Source organism: Anabrus simplex, chromosome 1, assembly GCF_040414725.1.
Source record: "Anabrus simplex isolate iqAnaSimp1 chromosome 1, ASM4041472v1, whole genome shotgun sequence".
NCBI classification, from domain to species: Eukaryota; Metazoa; Arthropoda; class Insecta; order Orthoptera; family Tettigoniidae; genus Anabrus; species Anabrus simplex.
The window spans coordinates 985,268,740-985,295,059 of record NC_090265.1 but is presented as its reverse complement, the minus strand read 5'-3'; the positions used below and the strand labels follow the sequence as shown (position 1 = coordinate 985,295,059).

Sequence of the window (26,320 nt, the reverse complement as noted above, 5' to 3'; positions counted from 1 at the left end):
CAACTTCTTTTTCTGTACATCACTCATTTTTCTTTGCACTGGTAAAAATGATGACAGCAACTGTTGCTTCACTGCCCCACGGGCTGCAGGGGATGATGAAGATGCAGGAGGAGGGACAAGTACATGAGGTGGCACTTGCAATGGCTGTCCAAGACCTGATACTTGAGTACTATGAACATTACCAGACACACATGCACTGGTAGAGTTTTGAGAGTTTAACACGGAAATATTTATTGTTGGGTGCCTTCTTTCAATACGTTTCTTCAAGTTAGAAACCGTTCCCCTCCAACTAAATTTTTTCCCACATAAATCACATCAGGCAGATTTATTTACATCGTCTGTGACAGTGAAATAAGACCATAGAGGACTCGTTTTCTGTCGTTTACTCATCTCACACAGCACAGCGTAAAACACGAAATATTAACTGGAAAGAACACGCGGAACTGTTTCGAGAAACTGCACAACTGTATGTATTACCACTTGTAAACCTAATACAACGCTCGAGACAACTAAAGAATATCTGTAATTCTGTAACCGGCTGACACGTAATAGTGTAGGAGTATCAGTACTGCCTCTAAGCGGTTACAAATGTATCGCTCACGCCTGCGCAGGAGTGCATGCTTAAGGAAAGCTGCCATGCTTGCTTGCAGTCTAACATCCGTTAACCAATCAGGAGCTCCCTTGGTTTTGCTGAGACAGTTACTTTTGTATTAGGGTCTGGATGGAACATAGTATTTCTGGAACAGGTTACTGCTATGGAACAGGATACAGTATCATAATACGATATGTAACTCCCATCTCTACTCAAAACCAAGATGACACTGTATAAATCATACTACACCTCTATCCTCGCATACAGACTGGAAACCACTACATTAACAAGGACAACTCGAAACTCCAAGCAGCAGAAATGAAGTTCCTACACACAATGATCCAGAAGTCCAGGAGGGATAAAGTCAGGAATGAAAAAGTCAGAGAAAACGCAGGACTAGAAGACGCCTTACTCCAAAAGATCCAAAAGGCAAGACTGAAGTGGTTTGGTTATGTGAAAAGAATGAGTGCCAATAGGTCTGCAAGAAAGGAGTATGAAAGAGAAATAAGGGGAAAGAGACCACTGGGCAGACCTAGAGAAAAATGGACAGACTTATTGAAGAAGAATGGTTCATGGACCGAACAAAATGGAAGGAGCTCGTATACCACACCTGGGAAACTGGAGTTGGTCAACGATGGTGATGATGATGAAAATGATTATGATTATATTAATTACCTGTATAGGTATATCCCCTAGTATATTATGGATGATTTTCAGCGTTTGAGCGTTAAACAGCTGCAAAATGAGCTATGGGCCAGAGGCACTAAAACTAGCGGGAGGAAGGAAGAATTAGTACAGCACTAATTACAAAATTCTAACATGCTTTATTATCCAAATAATGAATAGGAGTCTTCTAGAGATTACAATTACATGAGTATTGTACATTGATAAATACATAAATATACCTCTACAAGACTTAAATCATGAGAGTTAAATACGCACTTGCTTATAGACTTCAATACATGTAGTTTTTTAGGTTGATGGCGTCTGACCCCGCGGTGTAGGGGGCAACGCGTCCGCCTGTGACCCGGCAGCCCCGGGTTCGATTCTCGGACGGGTTGGGTTTTTTAAATTGCAACCGATTAGTATCCCTTACCTGGGGATGGGTGTTTGTGTCGTCCGTAACGTTCCTTTCCTCACATTCAACACTTTACACGTTTGCCATTTACAAAATACATGCAGGTTCCTCACATATGGCGCAAATAGGGGCAAAAGATCTTTCTAGGTCGTCACCCCGAACAAATAACATTTAAAAAAAAAAGGTTGATAGCTTACATGAAACTGCAGATACAGCCTTGTCCACCACCAAAGGCACGTGAATTTCTTGAGTTTCCCAGTGCCGGTTCCTTTGAAGATTTGACCATCAGCCATAAAGTAAAGATCACTATCACAAATGTATTTGATGTATTATTTCGCATTTAGAAAATCGGAAATTGATTGAGCACCTGTTTCCAACTACAAATCATTGTGTGATGCTGGATACAGACTTTTCAGTAAAAAGTTTGTTTTCTTTATAGAATATTTATTTCAAGTGGGTGAAATTCTAATATGCAGTGCTGTGAAATCCGAGTACATTAAACATAAGACCTACAATGTGAAGCTTATTTTAGGGGTACCTGGTGACATTATAGGAGGGGAATGTGAATGTGTTGCTGGAGCAGGTCCCAAGGCATGTTGTAAGCATATTGCTGCTGTAAGCTATGCATTAGTGCACTTTTCCAAGACTGATATTATTCAGTGTTCAGAAACATGCACCCAAAATTTACAAACTTTTCACAATCCCCCTACCAAACGGGTGAGGTCAGTTAGCCCTATGAAAGTGGAATGTTTGCCCTTGGAACAAGTTTTCCAGGAATTCTGCCATGATGTTAGGCCATTGTCAGGAGATAATCAGAGTGGATATCAGCAATATGTCAAAGGTATTGTAAAAAATTCCCAAAATAAGCTTGCTATTTCTTTTGCTCTTATATAAAATAAAAAAAAAAGGGCCAGCTGCTTTGATGTCATTCATGACCACCATTATGGTGTGGATGCATGTGCGACTCTAGCTAAATATCTTGTAAGCGTCAACAATGAGGAAAGGAAAAACATTTTTTTTTCCTAGTTGCTTTACGTCGCACGGACACAGATAGATCTTATGGCGACGATGGGACAGGATAGGGCTAGGAGTGGGAAGGAATCGGCCGTGGCCTTAATTAAGGTACAGCCCCAGCATTTGCCAGGAGTGAAAATGGGAAACCACGGAAAACCATTTTCAGGGCTGCCGACAGTGGGGTTCGAACCTACTATCTTCCGAATACTGGATACTGGCCGCAATAAAGCGACTGCAGCTATCGAGCTCGGTAGGAAAAAAATTGAGGAGAATACCAGACAACAATCCCAGCAAAGTCTATGGTTCTAAGGGAGGAAATACTGTTTGACAGCAAGTAATTTTTTTTTAAATCTGTCACTCAAAAACTCCAAAAGCCCTAGCAAAAGCCTTATTCAAGAGAAGTTTGTTTTGCTCCAGTGATATGAAATGGGAACTTCAAATGGAAGACTCAGCAAGGGACAGATATTCTGAGCTAACAGGCCGCATAGTCCAAAACTGTGGCCTCATTAATCAACCTACCGGACGTTATCTGGCAGCATCTTGTGATGGATTAATTGGACAGGATAGAACTTAAAAGTGTTGCCAAGTAATGAAAATGAAGCAATTTCAATCAAATGTTTTCCATACTTGGGAGAGAGCAGTGGTACAGTGATACTCAAGAAAAATCACAACCATTACTTCCAAGTGCAAGGCCAGCTGTTTGTTACAGGCAGACATTGTTGTAGTTTTGTTGTGTACACTGCTGTTGACATGCTAGTGTTGGACATAGAGAGAGATGACATTTTCATTCATGAAGTGGTGGCAAAATTAGACCAGTTTTACCATTAATATTTTGTTCCAATCATCCTAACCTGACATAATGGTTTCCTGAAATTGCATAACAAAACATACAAAATATATTATCCTCCCTGAAGGAGGATAACAAAACATACAAATATTATCCTCCCTGAAGGACAAATTTTACTGGCATGCAATTTGGACTACAGTATTTTGTATGTTTTAGCAAGTCCTAGAGCCCATTCTATGTACCTTCTTTTAGAGGCTATCCTCCTTGTTTCAATGTTTTCTGATGGAGTAAACTGCCTTTTGCCTTTCACAAAAGGTGGGATGTACAATGCTACACCTTTAGTGCATAACAGATTCTGAATGTTGAACCCCCTATCCGCCATAACTGAATCTCCTTCCAAGATATCCAACGTAAGCTCGCATCCGGGAGATAGTGGGTTCGAATCCCACTGTTGGCAGCCCTGAAGATGGTTTTCCATTTTCACAGCAGGCAAATGCTGGGGCTGTACCTTGATTACGGCCACGGCCACTTCCTTCACATTACTACGCCTATCCTGCCCGTCGCCATAAGACCTATCTGTGTCGGTGCAACGTTAAAAAAAACCAACCCACAACATTCCTAATCTGATAAATAACTGCCTCTCTGATATTGCCCCACCATTTGCATTAGATATGAAACATACGAAACCAGATGGATTTCTACCGATTACTACCTTTGTTGCGTTTGCATTTTTGTAAGTAGAAAATTTACCTAGCTTGCTGTGCTGTAGGGTTCTTGGGATTTGCTATTATAATCCCACTTGCATCAGTTATAACTCTAGTTGAGGGGCATTTCTGTCTAAAAGCAAGGGGGCTGTTTTCAAGGACAGTTTCTTGATCAGTCCAAATGTTTCAATTCTTTAAACTGGCAGTACATGAAATTAATCCAAACATTAATTATTAATTAATTTTATGGATTCCATGTTAAAGCCTAATTCCTGGTCTGATTTGTTGGTCCTTAACTTCATAACTGTCAAGAAGAAACCCAATCTGGGTTCAAGAGGGAATATCTGTAAATATGTATCTGTTTTCTCCCAGAACAGCAAACACCAAATTAAAATTATACTGTATAAACTTTGGGGCTTATGCTGTGTCAAGAAAATAAGGGGAAATTCTTTACGTTTGGCAGAGAACTTTTACATCCTGGGGTATACGAAATTCCCTGTACTTGCGGTAAGGTATAAATCTGCCAAACATGCCAGTCCATTGGTACCCGTATCAAAGAACATGAACGTAATGTTCGTCTCAACCAGCCAGACAAATCGGCAATAGCTGAGCACGCTCTATCGTAGGGTCATGATGTCATGTTCTAAGATGCTCGAGCTCTTACCCACACTAGACACAACAGGTCCAGGATTATAAGGGAAGCTGTGGAAATACATAGAAATCCTAACAATTTCAACAGGGACAGTGGCTATCAATTAAGTAATACCTGGTTGCCAGGCATTAAGTATTTACGTAGGTAGTTCTCTTCCCTGTCCCTTCACTATTGTTATTTCGTCTCGGTGTTTTCCAAATTCGTAAGTTCCTCATCGCCAGATGTTTCATTCCAGGCTTGTGTCAATGTCATATGTTACGTATACATGTTATGTGACCCTCTTAGACTGATTCTGATGGTTCGGTCAGCTTCCGCTTCGAACGCTAGCGCTGTGGCACGACCGAAGAGCCATCCAGTGACGGAAGAACGTACCATTTCCACTTCTATTATAACGTCCAAATTTCAAAAAGTCATTGTTTAAGAAGCCTTTCTCGTGGACAGTCGAGATTTTTTTCTGATGATGCAGTGCACAGTTCTCTGCGAAACATAAAGAATTTCACCTTATTTTCTTGACACGGCATAAGCCCAAAAGCCTTTACAGTATCATGTCTATAAGTACGGGCCGTGAAAGCATCAATGGCAACCAAATTAAAATGTTCGTCTTCTACAAACCCTGTATAAAGCAATATGGCATCAGGATTATCCATTATTTGCTCAACAACCAAATTACCTGTAGTATTTGTCTGAGTACTGATGTCTTTGAAAATGGCAGTCACAAATGTTACATTCACTTCTTCTAGTATATTCACTATTTCTTCACATACTGCAATGGAGATGATTTCTGCCGACCAAAAGATGGCAGTAATAGGCTGCACTCCCTTTCCCTCATTTATGCAAGAAATCCACAAGCAAAATGCCTGCATAGTCCCAAAAAACAGTTTGCAAGCACCTTTCCAGCAGAAGGGTGTGTTTTGGCCTTGAGTGGGCCAGCTGCACTTCATTCCTGCCACTCCATGCTTGCTTGTTTTGACTCCGAGGTGTAATGATGAACCCAAGTTTCATCAGAAGTCACAATGCGACGCAAAAAATCATATCCTTCCTCCTTGTAGCAATTCTGATGACTCGAACAAACACCCTGGTGGAATTTTTTTGTTCCTGGGTGAGGAGACGAGGAACTTACAAGGCAGACAATTTCCAAAGGCTGCGTTAATCACTAATGCTGGCTTGAGCACTTCCAAAGCTTATTCCTAAGAGTGAAGCAATTTTAGAAATGTTTTTGCGCCGGTCTTCTTCAATACGGTCACGAACAGCATAAATATTGCCTGTAGTGATGCTTGTTCGCGATCATCTTTGGTGGGGATCGTTTTCCCCTTTTTCCCATCCTGCCAAAAATTGTTTGTGCCATTCATATACCTGGGTCTTTGAAAGAGTTGCGTCCCCAAACTGTGCACGGAGCTTTCTCAAAACTTCCGAAGCTCTGGTGCCTTCTTTTGCCAGAAACTTGATGATGATGTGCTGCGCAATGGATGTGTGTACCTCTTGCTCGCTCATGGTGTACTGAAGCGAGCGGTCACTCTGTGGTGTGTGACGCATCAAGACCCCTACACTGGACATTCTCTCAAAGCCCCACCCATTTCCGTTCGCTACCGGAGCCGGTAATTTTAAATTCAGTTTTATATTTGACTAGTGGACCCGTGCGCTGCTCCACAGCATTCCTTAAAAATAGGTCAGATAACTCATCTTGATATGCCTGTCGTAGTCATATTGTTTTTCCTGCCCAATTCAATAATTTTATGAACATTTAATACCGATAACATAGTTTGTGGATTTTCCAAAAATAAAAAATGTGTTTATTTTTTATAAAGAAGATTCCAAATACCAATTTTAACGTCTGTAACATCTTCAGTTGTACGATCCCGCCCGTATGTGTGTCTTGCCCTACAGTTTTCGTTCCCAAACAGTAAGTCATAATATGTTTACCATACCGATTGGGAATGAACTTTGACTTAAACGGCATTCAGAGCATCACAGTTCATCTCAGCGACCCCAAAGACTATGAATTCGTCACAAATATCGTCATTTTCGGATTTTTAAGTTTCACCCCCTTCCTTTAGGGGTGCTAGGGGTTTCTTGGCCCTACAGTCATTGTTCACGATAAAAGCAGAAATAAGTTTTAAGGAACACATCATAATCTTCACATACTGTTGGGTAGGCAGCCGAACTACCAATCAGATTTCGTTCAAACCACTTCATAATCCCTCTCAGATGTAATAAGAACAAACTGTGAAAATTTCAGCGATTTCGGTAGAGTAGTTTTTGAGTCCATTAGCTTCAAACATACCAACATCCAATTTTATATATATAGATGCACCAGCATATGACTGTCCTGTCAACGATGGGTACTACAGCTAGTATATTCTAAAATCATTAATCAATATAAGATCAATGAGAAACCAGAAGAGGACAAACTTAACATTTGTAGATTTCAAGAAGGCATATAATTCCATAGATCATGGAGTGTTCATGAATGCTCTCCCGGAGTTTGAAGCTGATGAAAAATCTTTGGCTATAATTAGGCAAACCCTCAAAGACATCTTTTCCAAAGTTAAATTTATGTATGAACTCTTCAATCCATTTGAGATTCATAATGCCGTCGTTACTTTAGGTACCTGAACATCACACTCCACAGCAGGTCCTGAGTTCAACACAACACCACCACCACCATTAACTGAGGCCCCCTACAACAACTGCCAAGAATCACAAGTTACTAGGTCTGAAATGACCACCCTGCCACAGAAAAGGGAGGCCCAATACCACGATCATAACCTCGCGCGGTACATCTCTACGCACAATCCATGGTCAACAGCTACAGAGCGCTGAGAAAATACGCTCTTTCACTTCCGACAGCTCAACTTCGTTAGAATGCACATCATTGATAAATTCAGGGAACTAATTAAGAATAACCCTGAATCATTGCAAAATGAATAAAAATAGAAAGCATAATCTTTTTAGTGTGCTAACAGAGGAAAGAAAAATGAGTCTGAACACTTCCAAAACTTATGCCCTACAACAGGTAGGGCTTATCTAAAATGAACTTCATACTCCACTACATGGACATAAATCTTATGTTAAGATAGGCTTCCATTATTTGTTCACATAGCCTAGAAAGTTCAATATGAAATGTAGTCAACAAAATTATCACTGTTTAAAAAACAGTAGCTGTGAGTTTACTACTACTACTACTACTACTACTACTACTACTACTACTAGATCCTAGGACATGTCAAAAAGAATTCTTTATCAGACTCATTCCAGGAAAGCTTGAGTTCTAAAGTACATATCCTATAATGTTACTTACATCCCCAAAAATATCTGGTAACTTACATCATTTAATCTTGAATAGGCCTATATCATGAGATTCACACAATGTTTCAGGACATACACTACAATGCAGTTGTAGTTTTAAATAAATGAACTATGTCTCTTATGCCTATTGCTCACGGTAAAATGTTCCGTAAAATTTGTTATACAATTAATTTTATAAAAATTTGGTGAAAACAAGTTGTGTTGCTCACGGTAAAATTATTTTATAAAATCCGTGGAAACATCGGGATGACCATCTATGAACTCACTTCTGAACTAAGATGTATATGCACTGCCATCTATCGATAAATTTATAAACCAAGAATCAGCCATTCAACTTACAGTGTGTTTGAGAGTATGGCTTGAACAAACAAAGCAAAACTTGCTGCTTTAGCTGCAATTATATGTTGTACGGTGGTAAAAAGGAAGAAAAGAAATGCCAGGAAATGCTGGACTCGGGATTGGATCAAAAGAGAAAAAGGTAGAGGATTGCTGTCCTTGGTCGAAAATTAGTTGAGGTTAGAAGACCAAAATTCATATAGGAATTCGGCGATTGTGTTTTCTGCCTCTCTTCTTGCATTTCTATTGAGGTAAAGTGGCGTTTTAACCTCGTACAAATATGTATATTTCTGGTATTTGTCCAGTAAAACACTAATAGCTTCCTTAGTCCACGCGGGTCCTGCCATTTTACAAAGAAGTGTTTTGTTTACTATCGAGCTTCACAATCTTCTCACGACGTAGCGCCAGCATCATCGTGATGTCAGCTTCGCTGATTGGTTCGTTTCGTAAAATTAATTTTACAGAATAGAACATGTCCTATTTTATGAAAAATTTTATCAAAGGTTTTGTAAAACTTGAATTTGACCGTGAGCAACAGAAATTTTATAAAATTATATTATTGTACAATAAATTTGACAGAAAATTTGACCGTGAGCAACAGGCATTAGATATACAGGAAATGTTTTCAAGAACTCACTTGTTGCTGACTTGATGATTTTCTCAATATGCTTATTCAATTCTTCTTGCTTTTCTGGATCCTCTGTAGTACATTTAGCTGCAAGTACTTGTTTAATTTGCGCGATGCCAACATTAAGCCGTTCTGGAATTAAGAAATTTAAAAAATTACATACGAGACCTTGCACATCATATAACAGGTAGACCAAACACTACTCAAAGCCAAGAGCAAAAATGTAGTCTCACAAAGCTATAACAAAATTAAGGGAAGTGTAATGAATGAACCATGTACGTATATAGAATGTCAGCCATTGGATCCCACGATTGCATGTTCAAAACTGGCAGAGTAGTTGGACAGAAGGGCGGCACTCCATGTTGTACGATGTGGCATGTAAAAGTTCACCCAACAAAATTAATTAAAATCTATGCCACAGAATGCCCAAGAGAAATCCAGCTGAAGAATAAAATGAAAATGAAACTGGAGTGTAGTCATCTTAAATGGTGTCAAATCAAAACGCTTGCACACAGTAGCTGAGGCCATATGACGATGACTCAACGCAGTGTTGGGCAGCAGAAATAACCTTACTCCCTACAAGGGTCAACGGTTTAGGGCAGATGAAGCCTTGTGGGAGGGTAATGGACCCTCAGTATAGAATATGCTTCTGAAATTCCATTAGTGTCTGTGCTTCACTGGAGCAGCTACAAAAGGTGTCTGTTCAAAGTGTTAAGAGTGGCTTAAATTTTGCTGGCAGTAGCAGTAGCAAAAGGCCAACTGTAAAAACATTTCAACATTCATGGAATGTTGTCTAATGGAGGCTAGTGTCCTCTGTAGGTGATGAGAGCTGGTAAGGCCCAGTCAATGTGAGAAGTGTGCAAGGGTTACGTTGCACAGGCGGTGATGACTATACGGGCTAGCCCTCATTTCCCGTCTCACAACACTCGATGTTGGTGCACTGTCTTTACGGTACAATGAGCTAGTAAAACCTCTCGAAAACTGATGCATCTAAGTACATGCAGTGCAGGAAACATGATGGAGTGGAAATAAGTCATACAACTTACTAATGTACCGTACAATTGTACCCGTGAAACCACTAAGGTGTTGGCCTTGTACAGTAGAGTCTCGTTAATCCGAACTAATTGGGACCGGAGTCTGTTCGGATTACAAAATTTTCGGATTAACCGGAGAATATTTTCTAATAATAATGTTATCGTTTTTACATCCTGCTAAATACTTTTACGGTTTCCAGAGGCGCCTAGGTGCCGGGATTTTCTACCACAGGAGTTTCTTACATGCCAGTAAATCTACTTACACGAGGCTGACGTATTTGAGCACCTTCAAATATCACCGGACTGAGCCAATGAACATTACATTAGTCAGTGGATGGAAGCTGACTGTCATCAATTACAAACAGACCAAGAAATTGTAGCTATGGTAGAGAAGGAATCTGGAGTTGATGAGGAACAGCGTGACGATGAAGAAGACCACAATGAACAACTAGTGTCACATTCAGATGCTGTGGCCACCTTAGAAATTGCCGTACGCTATGTCGAGCAATACTCCGCTGCTATGCCTACTCATGTGATGTTTATGAGACGCTGGTTTAACACTGCATCTTCCGAGTAGGTTCCAATCACTACGGAAAAAAGAAACTAACAGACTTTGTAAAGATAAATGACCATTGATTGATGGTTTATGATGTGTAATTATGTTTATATTTATTCTAGTAAAATATGACTAATAAAATGCAACTAAATCCTCATTCTATAATATGTTCTTTCATTTCAAAAAGGATAATTTTTTAAAAGAAAATGAATATTTCAGTTCAGATTAACCAGACTTTCGGATTAACGGGACTGTAGTGTATCTGCAAAATTTGATGGCAGTGTCTGTGAAGTTCAACAGTATAATGATCATCTGACAAAACTGGCCAAATGCAGATGGAAGGAAAAGCCACTTCTTCACTGCCTATGTTCCAGACAGTCCAAACAACTTTCACCAAAGATGCCTTTTGAGCGACACTTGGTTCAAGAAGCATGATTCACATCTAATCACGTACTACAGCGACACAAATGCAACCCAAATTGACGATACCTGATCTCAGGTAACCTGGAAGAGAAAGTAGACAAGAAAAACATGGGAAATAAGTTAGAGCATTACAAATTCAGTTTAGCTCCAATTTTCACTTCAAAAACTGTTAATGTGAGGCGTGTCAACCATGGAATAACTAATTCGATTTTCAGAATAGGCTTGGTGTATTGTTGTATGATTGTATTTTTGCTGCGCTACTTAAGTCTCTTATCACTGCAAGTTTGTTTCTTGTTAATATTTAGTAATACATCATTATTAAGATGATAAGTCAGTCTTTGTTTTGGTGTTCACGATATAATTAACTGTTACAAGTATAACGCTTCTCAGGCTTTTAAAACTAAATTTCAAGTTTATTTCACAAAGTCAACAACCATGGCAAAGCTGATATTTACTACACTTGCCGCCTAGGGGGGTTTAACTACACACAACCTCAATTTTTATTTGCTGTTCGCTCAATCTTATAATCATACAAAACATTTCTGCATGGGTTAGATGATAAATAATTCCACCTACAATTATTGTCTTTACTTTATATCTTGTGCTGTGATCACTGCAAACACAACACAACCTCAATTTTAATTCACTATTCGTCCCATCTTATTACCGCAAAATACATTTACCCGAGTTGGACAATCTGCAACATGTCATCGTTTCCAACTAAACCACTACTTGCACTTAACACAACCCCAATTTGCATCCACATTTGTTCAATCTTATTATCACATTAAATATTTATGAATATTAAAGAATCCTTTTTTGCTAGTAGCTTTACGTCGCACCGACACAGATAGGTCTTATGGCGACGATGGGATAGGAAAGGCCTGGGAGTGGGAAGGAAGCGACTGTGACCTTAATTAAAGTACAGCCCCATCATTTGCCTGGTGTGAAAATGGGAAACCATGGAAAACCATCTTCAGGGCTGCCGACAGTGGGATTCGACCCACTATCTCCTGTATGCAAGCTCACAGCCGCGCGCCCCTAACCGCACGGCCAACTCGCCCAATAAAGAATCCTTGGGAGCAGGGGAAATGTTTAATGTTTGTTCAATCTTATTATCAAATAAAATATTAAACAATATTAAAGAATCCTTCAGGGCATGGGAAATGTTTGATAATCACTCATACTGGCAATAAGAGAAGTTTTTGTGGAAGGAGAGTTACTATGTTTCGAATCTAACTCCGCGAAAGACGTATCACGAAGAAAATGGAGACATATTTGAAGAATGCTCTGTCAATATTCCTTTTCATCTTGAACCCAATAAACCTTACCATTCGGTTACAATTGAGAAACCGCTGAACCAATAGTGCAGAAAGGGGAATATCTATTTGGACAGGAAGGGAATGCTTGCAAGCCGAAAAGCACCCAGTTGGAATTTCTTTAATACCATCCTACAGGGTGTTTACGCACGTACTTGGTAGATATTACACTGTAAACAGGAAGACAAGTTTTAAGATTATACCCAAGTCATTGTTCTTTGAATCCTATTCTAAGTCTGTGGAGCCAGGTAAAGGGCCATGTGGCATGTAACAACAAAACCTTCACCATTGCGGAAGTAAGAAAACTGTTACTGTAAGGGACAAAACTATGACACATCTATGTTGAGAAATGTGTGTAAAAGAAGTCGAGACGGACGAAAAAAGAATGCAGTACACCGTAAAGCAATTAGAGGTTGCCACTGAAGGAATCGCAATAAATACAAATGACTCGTATAGTGATCAAGATGTTATGGAGGGGATTGAGTGAACCATCCTTCCTCCAACAACTAAATTGATGAGAACATGAATCTTCAGAATTATACTAAATATCTTGTTGATTCATTCTGGTGATTGTTTACAGGGTTATTCAAACTATCAATCTTGCAATCCCTTGACTGATGTTTATATGCAGGTAGTTCTGCAATGTGCACGTTGCTGGAGTTGTAATTAATAACTCCCAAGTTATTTGCGAGAGAGTATAAATCCTCGTCAAACTTCAAGAACTCAAAGGATGCGCTCAACGCAAATGTATGTCATATGGAGTAGAAGCAGCACTGCCTAAGCTGTGCAAAGCCACTGACAAACCAAAATGCGCAACAAACTAGTCCAGCGAGAATCAAATTATGGCGTTTCAAAGAAAGGAGGCTGACATGGCAGGAATCACACTCTTGCCAACCACCACCATGTAAGAAAGTTGGATGAAACTGAAAGGAGTTGATTTTTTTTTTTTTTAATAGGGGGTTTACGTCGCGCCGACACAGATAAGTCTTATGGCGACAATGGGATAGGAAAGGCCTAGGAGTTGGAAGGAAGCGACTGAGGCCTTAATTAAGGTGCAGCCCAGCATTTGCCTGGTGTGAAAATGGGAAACCACGGAAAACCATTTTCAGGGCTGCCGATAGTGGGATTTGAACCTACTATCTCCCGGATGCAAGCTCACAGCCGCGCGCCTCTACACGCACGGCCAACTCGCCCGGTAAAGGAGTTGCTCATAAAGCTGCTCGCGTCATTCTTGGAACAACAAGCCAGGAAGCAAGCTGATCCATAGAGATACATGGCTCTGGAACAACAATAATATCAAAGATGCAGTATGCAAATGAATTTTTCGACAACTAAACACCTCCACGCTTTTTTCATCTATCCAAGCTGCTTTTCCTATTTTCATTCTTCTGACTCCTGGTTCCACCCCTAACATTGTACTGTAATGACTCTCCGCCCTGGTACCTCCAGCATCCTCTTTCACCAACTTTGTGTATATTACATCCTCCCAGCGGAGTATAGGCCAACGGCCGTAACCGTGTTGAAACACCGGATCCCGTGAGATCTCCGAAGTTAAGCAACAGTGGGCGTGGTCAAGATTTGGATGGGTTGCCACGTGCTGTTGGTAGGGAGTAAGGGAATGGACGAGCGGAAGGAACTGGCCACCATACCGCATGTAAACTCCGGTTCAGGCACACCTCTCCGGAGGTTCGGACCTGCCTTCGGGCAGAACACACCCTTACCTTACCTTAGTGGAGTATACTGACGGCTACCAAGGCTATAAGTGAAGCCCAAAGCTCAACTGAGAATGATTGAAGTCTAAAGCACATTATGAAGTAAGCATCTGACACATTGTTCCATTTACAAAACTTGAAAGCAGTGAGAAAAACGTCGCATGTATTTCTCAGAGCAAGGCTTCGGAGACTGATACTGCAGACCAGACTCTCATCCCTCTCCCCTCAACTTCCGCTGTATATCGGATACAACTGGGGACGATAAATGTGCTAGGCTTCGGTCAGTCAGATCGCCACTGCTATCAACCATGCGTTACTCATCGTATATACTTCCTCACCTCAAACTTCCGACTTAATTATATAGATAACAGAGTGCTGGTATTTCATTCCTGTTTCCTTTTACAACCTTGTAGGAAGACACTGCAGGGCTGCTGTTGTAGGAGCAATATTGTTTTCTTTTTATTGGTAGATCTGCTAAAATGAAATGCAATCTTTCAGGTTTAGTGTTCACTTTTGTTTGTTGGAATCGAACCCGTGATCATGGGTTGGACACCACCACTGATCTCCCGAGGTAGCTAATTAACCAGTGAACGACTGGTGCAACCACTGTAAAATTTTTATTATTAATGGTGCATGGCACATGTATAGGCTTGGTGGTGACCTAACGAGAATGAAATGACTTATAATCAGCTTCATGGTCCGTATCGCACTTACACAGATTCACAACTAAGCATTTTTTATTTTCCACCTTGTCGATACACTAAATTGCTTAAGGCAACTTATTGGTTAAAAGTGGTACATGTTTCGTATATTATAAACTACTTCAGCCACATAACACTGTTTAGATGAAAAATTCACATATAATGACAAAGTATCAATGCTTTAGAGGAAGTGTCCTTAAAATTAACATAAGAAGATTCAATGAATAGCGAAGATGTCATAAACACCCAGTTCCCAAGCCATGAGAATTAACAGTATGAGGAGGTTAATTCTGAAAATTGAACTGGGGCCATCAGACCAAAGGCAAGCATTCTATCCATGTAGCCACAAGCCGGACTTTAATTTGCTAAACCTTAGGCTACCATCTCCACTGATCAGGGGTTGAGTATTGACAGTAGCAGAGGCCAGGACAGTAACTTGTGAAGCAGCCATGACAACATAGCAGGCTACTCCATTGGCTATTGGCTGCAGCTCAAAACGCTGAAGGCTTGACGTTCACTAAACCAACCATCGAAAAGGGGTAACCTAAGTCTAGTGGTAGCCCACGTCTTGATCCCAGCATACACCACTGCATCCTCCCCATTTACATCATTTTCAATCTTCCACAATAGTTCCTCCCAACTTTTCTTCATTTCAGCTACCACTTTTACTCCTTTTACTTTCCTGATATTTCCTTTTGTTTTCTACCTTTCTGTCATTCCATTCATGCCATACCTTCTTCTTTTTTCCCATTGCTTCCTTGAACTTCTTATTCCACCAGGGTATCTCCTCTCCTTTCACTATTGCGGATGTTTTACTACAGATATTCTCTGCGCAATTTAAAATGCCCTTTTAAACTTAGACCATTCCTTTTCCATACTTCTCAATTTCTTTTCAGTTTCTCCCCTAATTTCTCAATATCCTCTTCTGTTTCCAGTATGAGGTGCGTTCATCTATATAAAGTCCTTCATTCCATTTTGCATTCTCATCCGAACTTTGATCACACTATCGCTAAAGCAATCCACCACTTCCACATACAGTAGAAGTCCGATAGTCCGGCATGATTGGGACCGGCCGGTGCCGGATTATCGGGTGGTACCTCTTACTACAATATAGGTTAAGGCATACAGCAAAAATAGCGGTAACACACGTTTTGCAGTAAAATGTTGATCAGCAGTATCATTAGTTTAATAACACACTCCACTTTTCAATCGTGTTGTTTCTTATTGCCATTCCATAATAATGCCGAAGTTCATCAATGTTTTTATCAGTAAGTCTTCCTTTACCATTTAGAGTCTTTCCATCTACAACTTCTCTCTTCCTTCTGCCCGCTTCAATTTTTGAAGGCGCGATCCCATACGTTTTTGAACGTGGCCCATTCATTCAATTTTTGAAATCTGTTTTTTGATCATATGGTTGGCTTTCCAGTACTCAGTGTAGCACACAGCCTTCCAGACGGAATATTTCCAGAGATAGATATATCTAAGTAAGTCAATGCATAACAACTGGATTGTATCAGATACATTTGCACTATTAATTCTGAAATAATAACAAATACACTTTCAATGATTTCGACAAATAATGCAACAAATTGTTCAGGAGAGATCATTATTAAGAGATGTTGTTGTTTGAGTCATCAGTCCATAGACTGGTTTGATGCAGCCCTCCATGCCAACCTATCCTGTGCTAATCTTTTCATTTCTACGTACCTATTGCATCCTACATCTGCTCTAATCTGCCTGTCATATTCATACCTTGGTCTACCCCTACCGTTCTTACCACCTACACTTCCTTCAAAAAAAACTGAACAAGTCCTGGGTGTCTTAAGATGTGTCCTATCATTCTCTCTCTTCTTCTCGTCAAATTTAGCCAAATCGATCTCCTCTCACCAATTCGATTCAGTATCTCTTCATTCGTGATTCGATCTATCCATCTCACCTTCAGCATTCTTCTGTAACACCACATTTCAAAAGCTTCTATTCTCTTTCTTTCTGAGCTAGTTATCGTCCATGTTTCACTTCCATACAATGCCACGCTCCACACGGAAGTCTTCAAAAACATCTTTCTAATTCCAATATCAATGTTTGAAGTGAGCAAATTTCTTTTCTTAAGAAAGCTCTTCCTTGCTTGTGCAAGTCTGCATTTTATGTCCTCCTTACTTCTGCCATCGTTAGTTATTTTACTACCCAAGTAACAATATTCATCTACTTCCTTTCCGAATTTAATATTTCCTACATCACCTGCCTTCGTTCGGCTGCACTTCATTACTTTTGTTTTGGGCTTATTTATTTTCATCTTGTACTCCTTACCCAAGACTTCATCCATACCATTCAGCAACTTCGAGATCTTCTGCAGTCTCAGATAAAATAACAATATCATCGGCAAATCTCAAGGTTTTGATTTCCTCTCCTTGGACTGTGATTCCCTTTCCAAAATTCTCTTTGATTTCTTTTACTGCCTTTTCTATATAAACATTGAAAAGGAGAGGGGACAAACTGCAGCTTTGCCTCACTCCTTTCTGGATTGCTGCTTCTTTTTCAAAGCCCTCGATTCTTATCACTGCAGACTGATTTTTATACAGATTGTAGACAATTCTTCGTTCTCGGTATCTGATTCCTATCATCTTCAGAATCATAAATAGCTTGGTCCAATCAACATTATCGAATGCCTTTTCTAGATCTACAAAAGCCATGTACGTGGGCTTGTCCTTCTTGATTCGATCCTCTAAGATCAGACGTAAAGTCAGGATTGCTTCACGTGTTCCTACATTTCTTCTGAAGCCAAATTGATCTTCTCCCAACTCAGCCTCAACTTGTTTTTCCATTCTTCTGTAAATAATACGTGTTAAAATTTTGCAGGCATGAGATACTAAACTAATGGTGCGGTAGTTTTCACACCTGTCAGCATCGGCTTTCTTGGGAATAGGTATAACAACATTCTGCCGAAAATCGGATGGGACTTCTCCTGTCTCATACATCTTGCACACTAAATGAAATAACCTTGCCATGCTGGTTTCTCCTAAGGCAGTCAGTAATTCAGAGGGAATATCATCAATTCCAGGTGCCTTGTTCCTATTTAGGTCACTCACAGCTCTGTCAAACTCTGACCTCAAAATTGGGTCTCCCATTTCATCAGCATCAACAGCCTCTTCATGTTCCAGAACGAAATTATCTACATCTTTACCTTGATACAACTGTTAGATATGCTCCTGCCATCTTTCTGCTTTGTCTTCTTTCCCAAGAAGTGGCTTTCCATCTGAGCTCTTAATATTCATGCACCTAGATTTCCTTTCTCCAAAGGTTTCCTTGATTTTCCTGTATGCAGCATCTACCTTTCCCAGAACCATACAGCCTTCGACATCCTTGCACTTCTCCTTCAGCCATTCTTCCTTAGCTACCTTGCACGCTCTATCCACTTGATTCTTTAATCGCCTGTATTCTTTTCCGCCCTCTTCATTTCTAGCATTCTTGTATTTTCGTCGTTCATCAATCAGGTCTAGTATCTCCTGAGTCATTCACTGATTCTTAGTTGATCTTTTCTTCCTTCCTAACATTTCTTCAGAAAAATCCTGGAATGGTGCCAGACCATCGGGCGTTCCGGACTGTTGGATGCCGGACTAATGGAATTCTACTGTACTTTCTTTTTGGCTTATTTGTTTTACATCGCAATGACACAGTCAGGTCTTATGGAGATGATCATGTAGAAAAGGGCTAGGATTGGAATGGAAGTGACTGCGGCTTTATTAAAGTTAGATACCCAGCATGCATGGTAGCAGGTAGGGACCCTCTTCGGAGGCAGCCCTACCCAGGGAGTGGCGCCCCTGCCTATGCGAGTCCCAGAGCACACTGACCCGGTGTGTAACATCTGGTATGGGTCCCAGCTCAGGGTTACGAGTGAAGACCTCAACGGCATCTACGGCGGAGATGGCGAAAGGGGCATACCCGTAGCGTCTGTACTCCAGAGGAGCGGCTACGAAAGGCGTCTGTCTCCATGTTAGGGGCGGCCTAATTTTGAACCTGGCAGTAGGTATAAAATGCCTTTGGGTGTGGCGAGCCCATCGTAACAATAGCCTATATGGACAAAGCAGATATGGTGCCTCGGAAAAGGTTAGGGCGTCCCCTGCTAAAAGCGACGCGCAGCTCTTCAGGTGCTGGCGGAACTGTGAAAAATGGGCAACCAGCACCAAACTACATCAAAATTGCAACAGTTAATGTACTGACACTGACGGGAAAGACAGAAGAACTGGTTGACTTCATGATAGAAAAAGATACAGCCATACTTGGACTGTGCGAGACCAAGAAGAGGGGTACAGGGGAGATCCCTCTGAGAGAAGGATACAGGCTGTATTACAGCGGAGGACCTGAAGCAAAAAATGGAGTGGCCATCATACTTAGAAGAGAAATCCAAGAATATCTGGAATATACAAAGTACGTCAGCGATAGGATGATGATGATGAGACTTCAGTTTGAAAATGGCGTGAAAGATCTATTTCAGTTGTATGCCCCACAAACTGGTTGCATAGATGAACATCTAGAGGACTTCTTAGAGGAAGTGGAGAGACAGACAGAAGATAAGGAAGTACTATTGATGGGAGATCTAAATGCACAAGTTGGAATGGAAAGACAAGGAAAGGAAGATGTTGTAGGGCCCTTTGGATATGGAAATGTAAATCCAGAAGGCAAGATGTTGGTGGATTTTTGCATGAGGAATCAAATGATTGTTGGAAACACCTGGTTTAGGAAGAAGAACAGTCAGAAGATTACAAGGTATGGCTGGGGAGACAGACGAACAAAGACCATGATTGATTATATAATCATAGAGAAAGAACACCGGAAGAACCTTGTAGATGTAACAGCCATGCCTGAAGAAGCCTTTGGTGGAGATCATAGAGTTGTGATAGGAAAATTGAAAGTTGGAAAGATTGAAAAACCCCAATTAAGAAGAGAGAAAAGAATTAAAGTATGGAAGTTGAAGGAGAAAAGCATACAAGAAGAATTTCAAAGGGAAATAATACCCTTGGTACCCAGGACAGAGATGGGGAATGTTGAAGAGGAATGGAAAAGATTTAAGGAAGCACTGGTTGGATGTGCAGAAAAGGTGTGTGGTAGAACATCAGGAAATGTGAAGGACAAAGAAACACACTGGTGGAATGATAGGGTAAAGATTAAAGTGAAGGAAAAGAAAATGGCATGGAAAGCATGGAAAACATCTAAGACTGAAGAAAGTAGAAGAAAATATGTAGAGGCAAAGAATTTGGCCAAGAAAGTAGTGGATGAAGAAAAGAGGAAAAGCTGGGCCTTATTCACACAGAAATTGAGAGATGATATGCAGGGCAGCAAGAAATTACTGTATGGTATCTTAAGAAACAAAAAGAGAGATCAAGTAAACACCAGATTTGTGAAGGATGAAGGTGGCATAATTTTAACAAAGCCAGAAGAAATAAGAAATAGATGGAGAGAGTATTTTCAGAAGCTGTTGAACACAAGAATGGATGACAGTCATTCAATGGACGACCAAGAAAGGCAATTAGTTGATGAAGAAATAGATAAAGAAATTACAATGAATGAAATTGAAATGGCAGTAAGAAAGATGAAGAATGGAAAAAATGCTGGGATAGATGAAATTTCAGTGGAGATGATAAAGGCAGCTGGAGCTGTAGGCCTGCAGTGGACATATCGGGTTCTCAGGAATGTCTGGGAGAATAAGGAGGTCCCTGCGGATTGGCAAAAAGGAATAATCATCCCAATTTTCAAGAAAGGTGATAAGAAAGTTTTGAAGAACTACAGGGGAATTACTCTAATATCCCATGTTGCTAAGATAATGGAAAGGATACTGGAAAGTAGAATAAGGTTGAGAGTTGAGAAGCAGATACAGGAAAATCAGTTTGGTTTCAGAAGTGGAAGGTCAACAATAGAGCCCATTTTCATTATGAGACAACTAATGGAAAAGCATTGGGAGTACGGGAATGATATGGTGATGACATTCATTGATATTGAAAAGGCATATGACAGTGTCCCTAGGACGAAAGTTTGGGACAGTCTGGTGCAAAAAGGAATTGGACAGGGATTAATAAAAATGATCATGGCATTGTATAAGAAATGTTGCAGTTGTGTGCAAACACAAGTTGGCAGGACAAGTTGGTTCAAAATCACTAGCGGGCTGAGACAGGGAAGTGTTCTATCACCAATCCTGTTTACAATAGTAACGGATGACATCATGAGAACAGCAAAAGCAGCATATGGAGGAAGAGAAATGAACATGATGTTATTTGCAGATGATATTGTGATTTGGGGAGAAGACGACAGGAAGGTTCAAGAACAGTTGAATGTGGTGAATGGGAAGATTGAAGAATGTGGATTGAAAATAAGTGTAGAAAAGAGTAAAACTCTTGTTATGACTAGAGGGGAGAAAGAAGGGAAAGGTCAGATTAGACTTGCAGACAGGCCCCTGGAAGTAGTGGAAACGTTTAAATACCCGGGGAGTGAATTAATGGAGAATGCTCGACTGGATGCCGAGATTAGTAAAAGGATTCAAGCTGGAAGTTGTTTCTATCATAGTGTAAGAAATGTTATGGGTTAAAGATGTGCCAATGGAAGCAAAGGATACTACGTACAAGATGTATTACGTACCCATAACAACTTACGGAGCAGAAACTTGGACAATGACAAAGAAGGATGAGAGTCGAATACAGGCAGCCGAAATGAAATTCTTGAGGAGTATGATACAGAAGTGTAGACGAGACAAAATAAGGAATGAGAAAATCCGGGAAGAAATTGGAGTGGAAAAATGAATGATAGAATAGAGAAGAGCCGACTAAGATGGTTTGGGCACATAAAGCGAATGAGCGACGAAAGAATGCCAAAAAGGGTGATGGAAATGCAAATCCAAGGAAGGAGAGGCCGTGGACGACCACGATTGAGATGGACGGATGCCATCCAACGCAGCATTATAGAAAGAAACCTGGACTGGGAGACAGTGTTGGAGGAGGAGTGGTGGAAAGACCGAAGAAAGTGGAGAGGAACCATATTTGCCCCTACCCGGCTACAGCTGGATAAAGGGAAATGATGATGATGATGATGATGACCCAGCATTTGCCTGGTGCAAAAATGAGAAACCACAACCTCATTGCTGCCAGCAGTGGGGTTTGTGAACCCACCATCTCCCGAATGCAAGCTCACAGTTACATGACCCAAACCGCCTGGCCAACACATTCAGTCCACAATCTCTTTACGAGTTCCTACAATTATCACTCCCAATCCATTCCTTGCTTCTTGTCCACCACTCCAATATAATATCCTTTCCTTATTTTCTTTCTTCTTTTACCCTTCCACTTTACTTTGCTAAGCCCATAATTGCTACATTCTCTCCTCTTTCTCTATAAAATCAACGATCTCTTGAGTTTTCTCCGTCAGGGTCATAATGACAATATTCCTACCTTCATGGTGTTGGTTCTTGCTTCTCAACAAACATCAAGCCAGCTATTTTCTTCGATATTCTTTGGTCCTCAACCATGAAGATCTATAGTATTCATGCATCTTTTTGAGCATTAAAGTTGCTAACGATAATAGTTTTTACACTACCCATACTTCTTAAAACAGATCTTTCTCTGTTACCACAACCTGTCTGGGATAACTTTGATACTTCGGAAGAAGTCTTCTTTAAGATCGACTTTGTTAATCCTGTTAGACTTACTTCATCTATGATACAAGCCTTCATTGTATTAAAATCTAAATTAATGACACAGGAATAAAATAAATTCCTTTAACATTCATTCATGTTTTGTCCCTAGCGAAGGCTCATTAAGTGAACTTGCAGAGGCTTCATTAAGTGAAATATGACATAATTCAGAGTATTATTCAGAACTGTCAAACGGTCAATACCATTTTCTAATTTTTTTAAAAAAGGTAAAATATTAAAAATTAGGAAAAATGTAAAAATTAAGCTTAAACAAAACTTAAAAAAAAAAAATCAGAATAATCAATCAGAGAACAGGACAATGCAGGGCATACAATATGGGTTTTTTTTTTGCTAGTGGCTTTACGTCGCACCGACACAGATAGGTCTTATGGCGACGATGGGACAGGAACGAGCTAAGAGTGGGGAGGAAGCGGCCATGGCCTTAATTAAGGTACAGCTCCAGCATTTGCCTGGTGTGAAAATGGGAAATCACAGAAAACCATCTTCAGGGCTGCCGACAGTGGGGTTTGAACCCACTATCTCCTGAATACAGGACACTGGCCGCAATTAAGCGACTGCAGCTATCAAGCTTGGTCAATATGTTATCCATGTCTCATAGGCAACAATTGAAAGTCTCGCATACAATATCATTCTTAGGAACTTAATGCAGAGGTTAGCTATATAAACAGATAAAATATGTAAACATGTTATGTCATATTACAAATGTCAAAGAAATTATTAGTTTAGAACAGTATGGTTAACTGCACAATAAATCAATGTATTTCAGCTGAATTACAAATTGAACTGATGTTGAAATTATCTTAAAAATACCCACAATCAAACATTTTAATCAGAAACAAGTCCACAATATGCAAGGTAGCTTCAAAAAATTAAGGTAACAAGAGCTTGCATGGAGAAACTTTATTAATACGCATTACTATCCCACATAGTCACCACTGTTGCCCAAGCACCCGTTCCAATTGTACACCCAGGCATTGATGCTGGCATGGAAGAAATATACATCCAGTCCCTGAAGCAATGACATGGCAGCACGCTGGAGTGCCACATTGTCAATGAATCACTTACCACCCAGGTGCTTCTTAAATGGTCTGAAGAAATAAAAATCGCTGGGTGACAGGCTGCCAGGTTGGGGCTGTAGGGAAGATGGTCCAGTATCTCCCACCGGAAGTGCTATAACAATTCACACGTGCTGTTGGTCGCATGTGTTGTGCAATACCGCAATGCCTGCTGAGAGAAATCTAGGTAGTTTTCTATGAACAGCTACTCGCAAAGGTTTTGGTAACTGGCAATATTCACTGTCACTCCCCTGGCAAGTAAATCAACCATCAGGACGATGGGGTATATTGAAAGGAGCCTCACCTAAGACTACGATGATAAGGTAAAGAAGATCAATTGAACATAACCTAACCCGGCGCGAATGCAGTGGTGAAAAACAGAGGAAGCATGCCACCAAATACTTCGGAATACTAGCAGAAAAAAAAGCGTCAAATTTCAAATACGAGGAATCGGAAAATACTATAAAAGGTTGAGTTTGCAACTTCAAGAGCCAAAGGCATTCCGATTGCTGGTGGGCTCTTAAAGGATAATGCACATAATGTGACGAACATTCTTCGCAATATAAATTTCAGTACGCCTGTGGCAGGATTGACCAATTTAGGATAAAGAGATAACATAATTTATAATACTGTTTGCAGGAGAATCAAATGCAGTTAGTGAAGAAACTGTGGGAGAGCGAATCAACTGATGAATGGAAATTCTAAGTTCCCATGGAGGGAATTAGATTCTTTTCCACCAATAGAGCATATCAAAAATCAGATCAAAAATTAGATGGATGGCTTTTCCGGCGTTTGCTCTATTAACCAGCGTTTCGTCTTAGGTCTGACACTAGACTCTTCAGAGTGGGATGTGTCAGACCCCACCCACTGACACCGGGGTGTATGCAGGTGAACTTATCAGAAGCTTATTTATGAAGCACAGTCTGATAACTGCATACGGGAGATAAAACTCCACAATGGAATTAATGCCAGCCTAGCAATTCCAAATGGAAATTCTAAGTTCCCATGGAGGGAATTAGATTCTTTTCCACCAATAGAGCATATCAAAAATCAGATCAAAAATTAGATGGATGGCTTTTCCGGCGTTTGCTCTATTAACCAGCGTTTCGTCATAGGTCTGACACTAGACTCTTCAGAGTGGGATGTGTCAGACCCCACTGACGCCGGAAAAGCCATCCATCTAATTTTTGATCTGATTTTTGATATGCTCTATTGGTGGAAAAGAATCTAATTCCCTCCATGGGAACTTAGAATTTCCATTTGGAATTGCTAGACGGGCATTAATTCCATTGTGGAGTTTTATCTCCCGTATGCAGTTATCAGACTGTGCTTCATAAATAAGCTTCTGATAAGTTCACCTGCATACACCCCGGCGTCAGTGGGTGGGGTCTGACACATCCCACTCTGAAGAGTCTAGTGTCAGACCTAAGACGAAACGCTGGTTAATAGAGCAAACGCCGGAAAAGCCATCCATCTAATTTTTGATCTGATTTTTGATATGCTCTATTGGTGGAAAAGAATCTAATTCCCTCCATGGGAACTTAGAATTTCCATTTGGGATTGCTAGGCGGGCATTAATTCCATTGTGGAGTTTTATCTCCCGTATGCAGTTATCAGACTGTGCTTCATAAATAAGCTTCTGATAAGTTCACCTGCATACACCCCGGCGTCAGTGGGTGGGGTCTGACACATCCCACTCTGAAGAGTCTAGTGTCAGACCTAAGACGAAACGCTGGTTAATAGAGCAAACGCCGGAAAAGCCATCCATCTAATTTTTGATCTGATTTTTCAATTGATGAATGCAGAAAAAGCTGACCAACAAATACGAACCCAGGAACATTTTTTAACCCAGTCAAAACCGGACTGTTTTTTCCAGTGTGTTGCCCAACAAGATTTCGGCATTCAACGGCGATAAATGCCACGGCACGAACACAATAAAATGGTGCTCACAGTGATATTAGGAGCAATGCAGATGGCTCTGAAAACACCACCACTTTGTGATGGGGAAATCTAAAAAGCCTTACTGCTTCAAGCATGTGCAATCATTACCAACTCAACTGCCTACGATGTCAACCGTAAAATTTGGATGATCCTGAATCTTTTTGACAGCAGTTGGCTGTTCTGGATAAAAAAATGGGTGTGAAAAATATGAAGATCATCACCAACCATTTTCCTGCACATCCCACGGATGTTTATTTGAGGAGCATGCAGTTTAGAATTTTTGCCCGGCAACTGACCAGGCAAGCTTCAGCTTGTGGATTTAGGGGTTATACACTGCTTTAAGTCACTTTATAGGAAGAGCCTGGTGCAGAGAATTTTATTCCTTACAGAGGCTGGAAAGGATCCATCATCCTTTAGAGTTTCGATCCTGGATGCACTTCACTTCATTGCAAAGTTTTTAAAGGCTTTGAAGCAGAAGTGAAGTCAAAATTATTTACAACCTTTACTAACACACATCAAATGATTAGAAAATACAAATAAAACAAACATTACCAGAATGATATTCAACGAGTTCATTCATCATCATCATCACTACCAACTTCGGAACTTTCACCACCATCACCTTCACACAAAATGTCATCATCGCTGCCATCCATAGCATTACAAATGCTACATTTCCTGAAGCTCTTCCGTATGAGGTCTTCAGGGATACGATTCCATGCCGTCAAAATCCACGAACACAGCAGCTGAACTTCCGGGCGCTGAATGCAACCAGTTGGCGTCAGT

At 40.4% G+C, this 26,320-nt stretch overlaps 1 protein-coding gene across 4 annotated transcripts in view; it reads right to left on the bottom strand.

Annotated features, from left to right (window-relative positions):
- REPTOR (repressed by TOR) overlaps window positions 1-26,320 on the bottom strand; it is a 152,583-nt gene that overhangs the window by 17,026 nt on the left and 109,237 nt on the right. For all 4 annotated transcript variants that reach the window (XM_067136832.2, XM_067136831.2, XM_067136834.2 and 1 more), the window contains one exon: window positions 9,107-9,229. In XM_067136832.2, the coding sequence (XP_066992933.2) occupies window positions 9,107-9,229 (123 nt within the window). The remainder of the gene's footprint in view (window positions 1-9,106; window positions 9,230-26,320) is intronic.